General features: G+C 39.2%; 2 protein-coding genes across 10 annotated transcripts; one reads left to right on the top strand and one right to left on the bottom strand.

Moving 5' to 3' along the window:
- Window positions 1–96: 96 nt before the first annotated feature.
- Window positions 97–4403, bottom strand: cyp19a1b (cytochrome P450, family 19, subfamily A, polypeptide 1b). Of its 2 annotated transcripts, XM_028957817.1 has the most exons (10): window positions 4290–4403; window positions 3742–3853; window positions 3318–3468; window positions 3076–3230; window positions 2396–2572; window positions 2197–2311; window positions 1966–2077; window positions 1629–1791; window positions 1276–1517; window positions 97–938 (listed from the first exon to the last, which is right to left on the bottom strand). In XM_028957817.1, exons 1-10 carry the CDS (start codon window positions 4290–4292, stop codon window positions 675–677), a joined length of 1494 nt encoding a protein of 497 aa, XP_028813650.1. In that variant the 5' UTR covers window positions 4293–4403; the 3' UTR covers window positions 97–674. The 2 variants fall into 2 exon arrangements, with proteins under 2 accessions (XP_028813650.1, XP_028813651.1); XM_028957818.1 differs by having other exon boundaries at window positions 2197–2309; window positions 3076–3468.
- A 1465-nt stretch (window positions 4404–5868) lies between these two features.
- LOC114766910 (gliomedin-like) lies at window positions 5869–11883 on the top strand. Of its 8 annotated transcripts, none has more exons than XM_028958269.1 (18): window positions 5869–6328; window positions 6655–6706; window positions 7893–7910; window positions 8004–8084; window positions 8523–8576; window positions 8733–8804; window positions 8881–8961; window positions 9038–9106; window positions 9211–9258; window positions 9342–9395; window positions 9479–9532; window positions 9616–9669; window positions 9753–9806; window positions 9890–9943; window positions 10034–10096; window positions 10179–10301; window positions 10378–10531; window positions 11072–11883. In XM_028958269.1, exons 1-18 carry the CDS (start codon window positions 5999–6001, stop codon window positions 11550–11552), a joined length of 1896 nt encoding a protein of 631 aa, XP_028814102.1. In that variant the 5' UTR covers window positions 5869–5998; the 3' UTR covers window positions 11553–11883. The 8 variants fall into 8 exon arrangements, with proteins under 8 accessions (XP_028814102.1, XP_028814101.1, XP_028814103.1 ...); XM_028958268.1 differs by having other exon boundaries at window positions 10031–10096; XM_028958270.1 differs by lacking the exon at window positions 9342–9395 and having other exon boundaries at window positions 10031–10096.
- Window positions 11884–12021: the final 138 nt, after the last annotated feature.

Below are 12021 nucleotides of genomic sequence, written 5' to 3'. Positions count from 1 at the left end.
TTTCATTTCAAGTATTAAAATGATGAGAAATGTAAAAATATACATAATTGTGCATGTGAACAAATTAATTGTAATGAAAGAAGGAAAAGTCCTAACTTTATTAGAAAATATTTTATTGGTGACAGAAAATGTTAAATTATATTAAATTAAGTATTCTATAGGGAGGTGGTTAACAACGTGGCCTCACAACTCCAAGGTTGTGGGTTCTATTTCCAGTTCAGATCTTGTATGGGTGGCGTTTGCATGCTCTCTCTGTGTTAGCATGGGTTTCCTCCGGGTTCTCCAGTTTCCTCCCACCGTCCAAAGGCATGCATACCAGGAGAATTGGCATGTCTGAATTGAGTGTATCACTCTCTGGTGGGCTGATACCATTCTTTTTTTGCTCCAGCAGGACGCGACCCCTATAAAACTAAGCGGTTATGAGTGGGTGAGAAATAGTCTACAGTAAAAAATAATAATATACATGAAAATGGACTGGTGAACCTAACTAACAACATACAAATACAAAGTTTGCAGCTACTCGTGCATGTGTCTTCGGGATCCTGTCTGTCTCGGCAGTTCAGTAGTTCTTGTGCAGCAGTCTGATTGGACGATTCATTCTGTGATGTTGTCGTGATGGTCTGTCAGTTTGAGATTATGTAGTGAGGTTGTGTGTGTGTGTCCATGGATGAGTGTTACTCATGGCCACATGGTGTGGTATGTGTTTTCATGGCCCTTGGGATAAAACGCATAGAGAGGCAGTTGTCATTGTCCTCCACTGGTTGTTGGGACAGATTGTTGGTTTGGCGTATGGTGGACAGGGTGCACCCAAGTCGTGGACAGACTGTGTATTTAGACAGCATCGTCACCAGGACAGCCTTCATCATCACCATGGCAACGTGTCGCCCCACACAGGCCCGCGGTCCAACCCCAAACGGCTGGAAGAATCGATTTGGCACCTGCAAGAATTTTAGACAATGAAGATAAAATGAATGGTTATCCAGGTAAACTAAAGTAATCCAGGTAAACTAATCATCAAACAAAATCATCAATCAAAATGAACGCTTGATCACCCAGGAACTACCACCAATGATAGAACAGGATGTGATGACATACAAATGGAAAGATTGCAAAACATTTTTATGATTGGCTGAAAACTGAAATTCTGGACAGAACGTTGTTCTGGAGACCCAAAATGCCACCCATTGCATTTTAATCATGCAGTGGGACCAGTAAGACAGTTGTGTATCAGGTGGGTTTAAAAGTCATCAACTTAGCCTTCAAATGTTGACATACATGTTTTTCAAAGTTCTCCAGGCTGAACTCATCAGGCTTGGCAAAGAATTCAGTCTTGTGCATTCGTCCAATGTTGAGAATAATGTTAGTTCCCTTTGCCACCTTATAACCATCAATGATATCATCTTCCAGAGCTCTTCTCATTATGAAGTCTACCACGGGATGGAAGCGCATGGACTCATTGATGAAGCTCTCCAAGATTTTTAGGCTCTGCATGTCACCGTTCTCCACCGGTCTGTCACCTGAAATTAGACATCAAAGCATAGCTGATCTGACAACTTCAACCATTGAACACCAAGGTTTTTCTTTGTCTACAGCCGAAAGGAAAGAAAAAACAACACAAAAGGCTTCACCTACGACCGCATCCAGCTCTTGCACTATTTTATCCTCCACACCAGGGTTCTGTTTGAGTAGCACAAACATAAAGAACAAGCTTATGGAGAGTGTGTCTGGAGCAGCGATGACCATCTCCAACACACACTGCCTCACATCATCAGCAGTGAGCTCCCCATGGTTCTGAAAGCAAGAACACAGCTTGCAGGTCACACCGTTCACAGAACAACCTCACCCTCATCCAGAACAACCTACAATCAAAGGAACAGTCTACCCCTGCATCAACTCAAGGTCAAGAGTCTTCTTTGGGTTCACAATGGACCGTTTTCAAGAATCCTTCGTCTAAGAGTTTGTTACCTGAGCAAAAATCAACTCTGTTGCAAAGTCAAAGTCGTCCAGTTTCTCAGATGTGCTGATCTCAGTTCTTTTTTTCTCTATGAGTCCGTCCATGGCTTCCTGCAGATCCTTGCTATAGATGAGAAGAATGGTAGACAAACTGTATATGTAAATAATAGCATTTTAAAATTGATTGGTATCAATTTTTGCTCTCAGATCTCAAATGTATAAAAAATAGTTACGCATACTCACGCATCATGCTCATATTTCTTGTAAATCCATCCAATTCTAAGGAAAAGGTCAGGCTGTATCAGGACTGTTTGCCAGGTTTGAAAGTACCTATGAATCTTCATCAGCAATTCTTTCTCTTGTGAACAAAACATGCAAATAAATAAAAGAAGTGAACGAGTCTGCTGTAAACATGTAAACAGAATCCAGCAGGCGGACTGACCATTGAATGGTACTCGCAGAAACAGTCTGTTGGAGATGTCCACAACAATACAGCGCAGCAGGTTGAGGACATCCACTTGTCCAGAGGGGTCAGTGAAGTCAGACAGCTGGTCAAGGTGCCGGTGTGTAGCACTGACACACACTCCCACTGTCTTCTGTAGTCCAGGGCCGGACAGGGCTGCCAAATGCACAATGGTTGTGATTGGACTCATATTTACTTGAGAAATGATGACTATTTTCTTTGTTCACCCAGTTCACCAACTGTCCTTAAGGACAAGGACAAACATTCACTGATGAAAATGACTATTGTTTGCCTATGGTGCCTACGTTATATTAAAATCTCTGTGATAATGTTGATTGCAGACATTTCCCATGAGTCAGGTTATAAGGAAGTTTGTCCCCAAACACTCCTCCTGTTCAGGGAACCAGGAAGTCACTTGACTCAGCATGAAAGTAACTTCTCAGGTGATCCAGTGAATCACTATATCGTCTCACCGCATTAAGTGACAGCCAAACATTTACAAAACATCATTGCCATCATCCACCATGTTTCTAAATGTATGACCAATTTGGTACATACATACAATTTAATTACTGACTACAATGTAACACTTAATATTCATATTATTTTCACCTATGACATTTAGCTTTTAAGCCTTTTTTTAATTAAACGGTACATACCCTTACTAAAGAAAGTGCGGACCTTTTTCCACAGCTTGAGGTTGCTGTTGAAAATGACGCCCCTCTCATCCATGCCAATGCACCGTAGACCTCGCTTGCTTGCAAATCTGGCCGTGTAGTTGGAACTCTTAAGAACATGATTTACTGCTGACGAGCTAAAATAATATTTCCAAAAGTTACTGTTTAATCATTTTGCCCTTTAAAAATGAATAAATGAAGGAATGAAGGGAAGTGGAACATGCTTGCTGAGGATGAGGGTCTCTTCTCCTTGTATCCAGACTTGGACAATGTTTCCGTATTTTGTGTTGTAGTAGTTACAGGCTGTACCAATTCCTGTCCAAATGAACCTTGAATATGTGAGAACTGGGCCAAGGCCCAATAAATAATATGGCCCTGCAGGACACCCAAAATATATTAATTGTGACACGTAGTTCATGAACAGTTCATGTACAACATGTAATATGTACATGGCACATCCTTTTTATATATTAATAAATTTGTAACCTCATAGACATCAAATATGAAATTTCACCTGACACATTTGTTTTTTGCATAATATCCTTTCTAAACATTATTGTATTGTAGGAACAACTATTTATTCCTATTTAATTATGCCTAATAAAATGGCACTTTTTTTTTTATTCTGGAGATATCTCAGGTACTTACCAGGAAAGGAAGATTTTCCTGCTCGTCTCCATAATGCATTCATAACAAAAAGCAGTAGCAGAGTGATTAACACTGCAGGTACCATGCTGAATGCCGAGTCTGTGACATGCATCTGATTCCAGGCAAAAATAAACACAAGAACATAAAGGCGAGAAGAAAAATGCATGCTCTTCTAGTTATGACATGAATCCATTGCATTGTTTGTCATTCTTTTGCAACGTCACATCTCACTAGCCCTAACTTTTATGTAAGTCTTTCATGGGTCTGCTACACATCTCATGCTGATACAGGACAGTCAAAACACATTCCAGATGTGTCCTTGAGCATCCTTCTAGATGAAGAAATCAACATCAAAGCCTTCGAAACAGCAATGCTGAGTGCATATATTTACCTTTACATGACATTCAACTGATAAGAGGTTTCTGTAATAGAATGCAATATAACCTGTAACCCAATGATTATTTTATAGTTAAAAATTTAAATAAATGAACTCCAATATGTATTACAATGTGTATGTAAACTATATATAAACTATATACAGTCCTTACCATCTCAGTTTCACTAAATTCCCAAGATGAGTGAGGTCTTGACAATTCCAGTTACAACTAGTCCAGCCCAAAGTCACCAGTGAGCTCTGAGGCAGTGCTCTCCTGATTTTAAACATGATCAGTCGTCTCTTTTTTACTAAATCACGGTGCTTGAGGTTCCTGTGAAGTATGCCGCTTTCAACAGTTGCTTAGATACACTCGAAATTTTGGTTTTCAAGTGGCATTTAGGGTCCTGAACTAGGCAATCAGGACATCCAAACCTGAAGAAAGAACAGTGATCAAGGAAAAAAGGCATAACAAAGGCATAGTTCATATTCAGTGTCTTTTTAATTAATGTTACTGTTTAATTTCAGTGTTTTTTTCTGTTTAATTTTACACTTATTCACTCTTTGCTTTGTCGGATCTTTCTAAAAACGAACCCATCAGCTGAATAGGCTTTTCAGGAAGCACACAAATGAGTCAGGTCAGTCTGACCCAGCTCTCAGTGAAAGGAGCTTTTATCCTGTAAATTATTGTAACAGCAGAGAACCAATTCCATTAGTGATGCGGATTAGAAGCTGGAAGCCATGTATTCTACACCCTCTGAGAGCAGGGAGCATTTCCTACAAGTAAATAAATGCGTTAAAATAAGACGTACACAGGTGGTTTGTTGCATGGCTGCAATTGAATTAAAGCCCGATTGTAAATAAGGTGAATGAATGGAGCAGGTTTTCATGGAGAGTTTTGCCCAATCATGCATCAAGCCTCTAGGACGTCCGTACAAAGGGGCAAAGAAGAAAGGCATGGAACAATCTTCATTTTTCCTCCTGGACACTTTCTCGAATTATCTGCCACAGTAAAAGTTAAGCATCCCAAAGTTAATTTAACTCTAACTGCATTGTGCAGTGGCCCATATTACATGGTTCTTTGAAAGGTGATTTGAGTGCGTCTACTGTTCCAGACTTCCCCCCGTTTCAGCTTGGCAGCTCTGTGCTCCCACCCCTGATCCACAGTCTACACATTCTTGGCGGCCCTAAAGAGCCGTACTGGGTTCTGTCTGCAGACGCTGCATTTAAAACAACTGCATTTGCTTTTTGTATAATTAAGAAAATGAACAAAATAATCTAAATTTTTTAATTAACCAATAACACTTAATTGTGAAAAAAACGTGAGTTCCACTCTCCACACGCCTGAATGGCAGCTCCCATGTCTGAGTGGCAGCTGCGTGGCTCCACTAAAAAATACAGTAAAGAGGCATCATTCTAATAAGTCCCCATCTTACTGTAGGGATTGTTACGTCCTCGGATTAATTTCGGCTCAAAAGGAAGTAAACAAAACATCAGCTGTGTTAATTCCATTCCATTTATTTTAATGTGCCACATATTCCTAAATGAATCTCAGCGATAAATGTGTTCATTTAATAATAATTCAGTAATAATGCAGACCCCTCAGTTAATTCCCAAATAAAGCAAAAATCACATGTGATTTCTTCAGACTTTTATATGGTGTTATACGACATGGTCATTGCTGCAGAATTCTGTCTGTCTCAAAAACGCATTTTCCCTCAGGAGTTACGCAACACATGGCTTCGCACATTTGAACAAAGGGAGCATTTTCTACCCATCTGTTCTGGTACATTTCCTTCATTCCACATTTGGGGCATCTTGGATTTTTTTTTGGAAGGGATCTGAGACCAGAAGAGCGGATTCTACTGGAGAAACTGCTTGAAAATGTTTTCCCCGGGACTTCCCTGGATAGTAAAGGTTGTGCTCTTTGGGACGTGTGCTCTGACTCTGCTCAACACCGCTGGTCTCGTCTTCGTCCTGCTTTGGCAGGGAGAGATCGCCGAGCACCTCAGGGACGTGGACGTTCATGCGTGGAGCTCTCTGCTGCAGAAAGCCCCGAAAGACTGGGAGACTCACGTTTTACTGAAGCAGACTGAAAAGGAGCTTCGAGTTCGTAGAAAGAGGAGCCAGGGAGGGGGGCAGACTCAACCTACTCCTGAATGTGGGATGGACCAGCAGGACCTGATGATGATGGTCACTTATTCTGTCATTCCAGTAAGGATACCGTGACACTCCTTCCACAGTACCTCTGTACTATTGTTACTGTACGGAACATTTTTACAGTCAATGCATCAGCACACAGACTTCACAGACAACATATACCTTTTTTACAGACTAACTGAGCTGAGAGCAAGTCATGGCTGACACTAAAGATTTAGTTTGAATTTACTTTAGCCTCTTTTTGAATGATCCTGTCTCATCTTGAGCAAAAACTAACTTTGGGAACATTAAGATTTAAGATGTGTGAGAGTGTGTGGATCATGTTTGATTTGGGTCCAGGCAATTTTGAGTGTATGGTCAATCTCTTGTGCTTCCTCCAGACGAAGGTCTTGCTGGATCACTGTAACACTTCTCAAGGGACGTGTCTAACAGGTATGTAAGCGAAGATGTTCTGTCCATTCTTGATTCTTTAATTAGAGAATGTTCGCCATGGCGAGAATTGCATGTGTTGGAATTCTTTAGTCACTGCGGTAATTATTAAAGTATAAACATATTGAAACCTGAACTGCATAGTGGTGGTTAGTGACATGCCGTCACACCTCCAAGGTTGTGAGTTCGAATCCCGGCCTGCACCCTCTGTAGCTGTGAGTGTGTGAGTGAATGGTGTGTGTGTGTTTGTGTGTGCACCCTACAGTGGGCAGACTATCCACACTGTGCCCAAAATAACAGTTAATAAAAATACTGATAAAGAAAGTTTATCAGTAAATTTTAAAAACATGTAAGGCAATTTAATATTTGATAAACATGTTAAAGACATCAGGTGAGGTAATACACTATGGTTAAAAAGACATCTACTTTTGCATAAAGGGAGCTGGTCCGCTTTTTGCAACTCATCCATATCTTTACAGACCTTGCATTTCATATTGGAACAGGAATGGGCCATCTCCAAAATGCTCCCACAAAGTTTGATTGTCCAAAATATCCTGGTATGCTGAAGCATTCAGAGTTCAATTCACTGGAACTAAATTGCCAGTCCCAACCCCTGAAAAAAAAAAACCCACACCATAATGCCCCCTCTATCAAACTTTTTCACTTGGCACAATGCAGTCAGACAAGTACGGTTCTCCTGGCATCTGCCAAACCCAGACTTGAATCGCACTTGGTGATTGGATGCAGCTGCTAGGACATGGAAACCCATTCCATTAAGTTCTTTATTAACTGTTCTTCAACTAACCGGACACATGACATTTAGAGATCTGTAGCTATTGACCCTGCAGAAAGTTATCATTATAATACCACTAAGAGTTGACTGTGGACTTTTCACAAATGGATTTATTACTCAGACTGGTTCCTATGACAGTACCAGGCTGGAATTCACTGAGTGTCTAAAAGTGACCCATTCTTTCAGAAAAGTTTGTAGAAGAAATATGCATGTCCAGGTGCTTGGTTTCATACCAAGTGATTAGAACACATTAATTCAATTATTTGCTGTCCCAATACTTTTGGTCGCATAATATACATGTTGTTATTGAGAACTGGTTAGATGTGCTTTATTCATATAAGTAAATGTTCAAATGAGTTTTAAAAACTCTTATCTAACACACATTTTTTATTACAGGACCCCCTGGACCTCCTGGTAATCTGTCTATGTATCCGTCTCTCTGTGCGTCTGTCTGTCTGTCTGTCTCTCTGTCTGTCTATTATTATTACAATTATTACAATTATTTAGGTTCACCAGGCTTCAATGGAGCTCATGGGCTACCTGGTCTCAAAGGTGACCCTGGAAAAGATGGCAGACGGGGTAGGAGAGGTAAACCACATTATTAATTATACAGGGTGGGCCATTTATATGGATACACCTTAATAAAATGGGAATGGTTGGTGACATTGAACACATTTTATAAGTGGTCTGAAACTTGTAAATAACTAATGAAAAATAAAGTTACGTTAAAACCAAGCACACCATTGTTTTTCTTGTGAAATTACCAATAAATTTGATGTGTCACATGACCCTCTTCCTATTGAAAAAACAAAAGTTGGATCCAATGGCCGACTTCCCACTATGGTCACCACCCATCTTGAAAAGTTTGCCCCCTCACATATACTAATATGCCACAAACAGGACGTTAATATTACCAACCATTCCCGTTTTATTAAGGTGTGTCCATATAAATGGCCCACCCTGCACTTGTTAAACCAGCATTTCATGTTATGTATGCATTACATGAGCATTTCTAATACTGTGCAGGAGAAAAAGGTGAGCCAGGGGAGAAAGGAGATTCTGGCATCCAAGGAGAGAAAGGTGACACATCCAGTCCTTACAGTCATACCAGATGAGATGTATAATCTATTGCATTTCAGTTCATCTGTGTGTCAGTTGCTGAATTCACACAATGTAATGATCATTTATCCATCATATTTGGGAGCACATGTTCTCATGGATTGATTTGTCCTCTAGGTCTTCCAGGCCCACCTGGACCTCCAGGATACCCTGGTGTGACAGACTTTACAGAGACAATTATGCATGAGGGCAAGTGCTTTTTTCTGATGTTTTATTGATTGCAAGATATTGTAGAATTTGAGAAATTTCAACTTTGTCTCAATAGCCTGGTCCACAGAAGTTCCAGGAGATGTGACAACAGGAGGAACTGTTTTAGATCATTACAAGATGAGTATTGAGGAATCAGGTAATTTATTCATTTGTAAGAGTGTCCTGTCATTGTGCCATCATATACACTAACATCTTCTTACTATGATCTACAGATCTTCCAGAAAACGACACAATAAGAGAGGAGGTACAATATGTTGATGAAATATCGTTAAATAAAACAGGTATGTTCAGTTAGAGTTTGCATTTCCACAGTTTTCCCCAATTGGTCACTATTTAGTTGTCTGATGAAAACTAAAATTGCTTGATTCCTCGGTGCTTCCCATAGTTGGACTGAGAAATATTCCAGAATCAGGTCTGCCATTACGTGAATCAGGTAATATGTCACTGAGGATTTTACCCCATGCAATTATTTTAATTTCAAGTTTTGAATGTTTATATGAGATTGTTATCCCATAGATGGACTGAGAAATATTTCAAAATCAGAAAAAGATCTGCCGTTACGTGGCTCAGGTAATTTGTCACTGAGGTTTTTACACCATGCAATTATTATAAATTCAAGTTTTGAATGTTTATATGAGATTGTCATCCCATAGATGGACTGAGAAATATTTCAAAATCAGAAAAAGATCTGCCGTTACGTGAATCAGGTAATTTGTCACTGAGGTTTTTACACCATGCAATTATTATAATTTCAAGTTTTGAATGTTTATATGAGATTGTTATCCCATAGATGGACTGAGAAATATTTCAGAATCAGAAAAAGATCTGCCATTACGTGAATCAGGTAATATGTCACTGAGATTTTTACCCCATGCAATTATTATAAATTCAAGTTTTGAATGTTTATATGAGATTGTTATCCCATAGATGGACTGAGAAATATTTCAGAATCAGAAAAAGATCTGCCATTACGTGAATCAGGTAATTTGTCACTGAGATTTTTACCCCATGCAATTATTATAAATTCAAGTTTTGAATGTTTATATGAGATTGTTATCCCATAGATGGACTGAGAAATATTTCAGAATCAGAAAAAGATCTGCCATTACGTGAATCAGGTAATTTGTCACTGAGATTTTTACCCCATGCAATTATTTTAATTTCAAGTTCTGAATGTTTATGTGAGATTGTTATTCGTGATCCAGCAGGTATGGTTACCTTCAGAGCTGCCATGATGAGTCACAGGCAGACCACGCCACACAATTACACAGGTACTTGTTTATGTATGACCCAGTTATAAAAGTCTTTCCCATTGTACTCTACGTAGTGAATTCTGCCTTTTACTCTCCACAGACTGCTTGATCAAATCTATTCTTTGTGAACAAATAATAACAAATATGAAAACAACATATGGAAACTGGATGCAAGACACAAAATTAATAGACGAGCAAATTTGGGTGGCAGAACACTTCTCAGGTATAATTCACATTTAATATTGTGACTTTTGACTTTTTTTTAATCAAATTAAATAAAAAATATTTATTTTTTTCAGGGAGAATTATTGATGTATACATGAACACAGGATTTGTCCAAGACAACATCCGTAGCGAGACAATAGACGTTCAGAAATTCTATCAAGGCTGTGGACATGTTGTTCATAATGGCCATCTTTATTACCATGTGGCTGGGACTTTCATACTTGCCAGGTACGATTCATTAATACTACGTGTTTTAACACATCATCCAAAAATGTGCCAAAACACACAGAGAACTGTGGAAGCTCTCTTTTAACTATCTTTTAAGTATTTAACTGCTGAGATGATGTAACCTATTGGAAAAAGAATTGCGGTACATGTTCTTGCATACTTCAAAAATGACAACACTGAACAAGGTTTTGTCTCCTCCCTTACACTCTCAGTATTCATTGCTTGTAATACTGCTTGTTCATGGCACCATCAGCGGGCATCGCAAACCTAATCTTGGGACAACTTTATGTTGAATATAGAGCACAAAGTCCCCTATGAGCCATCAGAGCAGCTTCAGTGTTCCTTGCCATAGATAGGAAAGTGCCTGTTGTTCTATGTGAGGGACAATGGTGCTCATAATAACAAAAAGGTACCAACATAACAGCTGAAATTAGTTCATCCTGTCATTTATCCGGGTCGTTTCTGCTCATTTGATACAAAGTTGCATGTCTTCAACTTCAAAAAAGTCAATGCCATTGACCAAAGGTACTGTTTTCACAGGTTGGACCTGCAAACTAAAATGTTACAGACAAAATTGGTGCAGAATGCTCTTTACCACAATCTGACATACCTGTTTCCTAATTCTAAGACCTACTTCAAACTGGCTGCAGATGAGAACGCTTTATGGCTGATATTTGCCTCTGACACTGATGAGACAATAATGGTTAGTAAGATAGACCACGTGGCATTTTCTATCAATGTCCCTATCAACACATCCTACTCCAGACTGAGAGCTGGAAATGCTTTTATTGCACATGGAATTCTCTATATCACCAACACTGATGACACAAGAGTCAAGTTTGCCTTTCATTTGAAAGAAGAGAAACACATAAGTGTAAATATCAGCATAAGACCATTTGTTGGTATTTTGGCCATGATGTCTTACAACCCAACAAATCAGCATTTGTATTTGTGGGACAACAGTTATTTAAAAATATGCAGTGTCATTTTTTTGTCTGATTGGTGTAAAACCATGACCTAAGGACAAATAACAAACACTAACAGGTTTTAATACTGTCAGCATTACTTCCCATGCACTCAGCCAACAATTTGGTTATTAATGTCTGTTTTTGTACAACTGTATTTTAAAATATTCTAATTAATACTATGAATTCAATAATGTGTCTTGTACGTGAAAGAACAAGCAAGCAATTGTGAAGAAAGTTACTGGCACCTGTACTGTCAGTGCTCCACTGTTGTAAAGGTCGATTGCTGTTCGCTGCATGCATTGTTATGTTATTATTTTATTCCATGTGAGTGGGTGCTTCAGCAATAGCATGCCTCACTGTCATATCACATGAACATCACAAGGATATTTATCTCTGTCTTTTTATTGTTGCCCATCCCGGAACACTGGGCACAGGGCGGGGTGCCAGCCCATGACAGGGCGCACTCACACCATTTACTCACTCACCCATATCTATGGACAAAATATTTACAGCCACCAGTTC

The sequence above is a fragment of the Denticeps clupeoides genome, chromosome 17, assembly GCF_900700375.1.
Source record: "Denticeps clupeoides chromosome 17, fDenClu1.1, whole genome shotgun sequence".
Lineage (NCBI taxonomy): Eukaryota > Metazoa > Chordata > Actinopteri > Clupeiformes > Denticipitidae > Denticeps > Denticeps clupeoides.
This window is presented reverse-complemented; position numbering and strand designations above follow the sequence as displayed.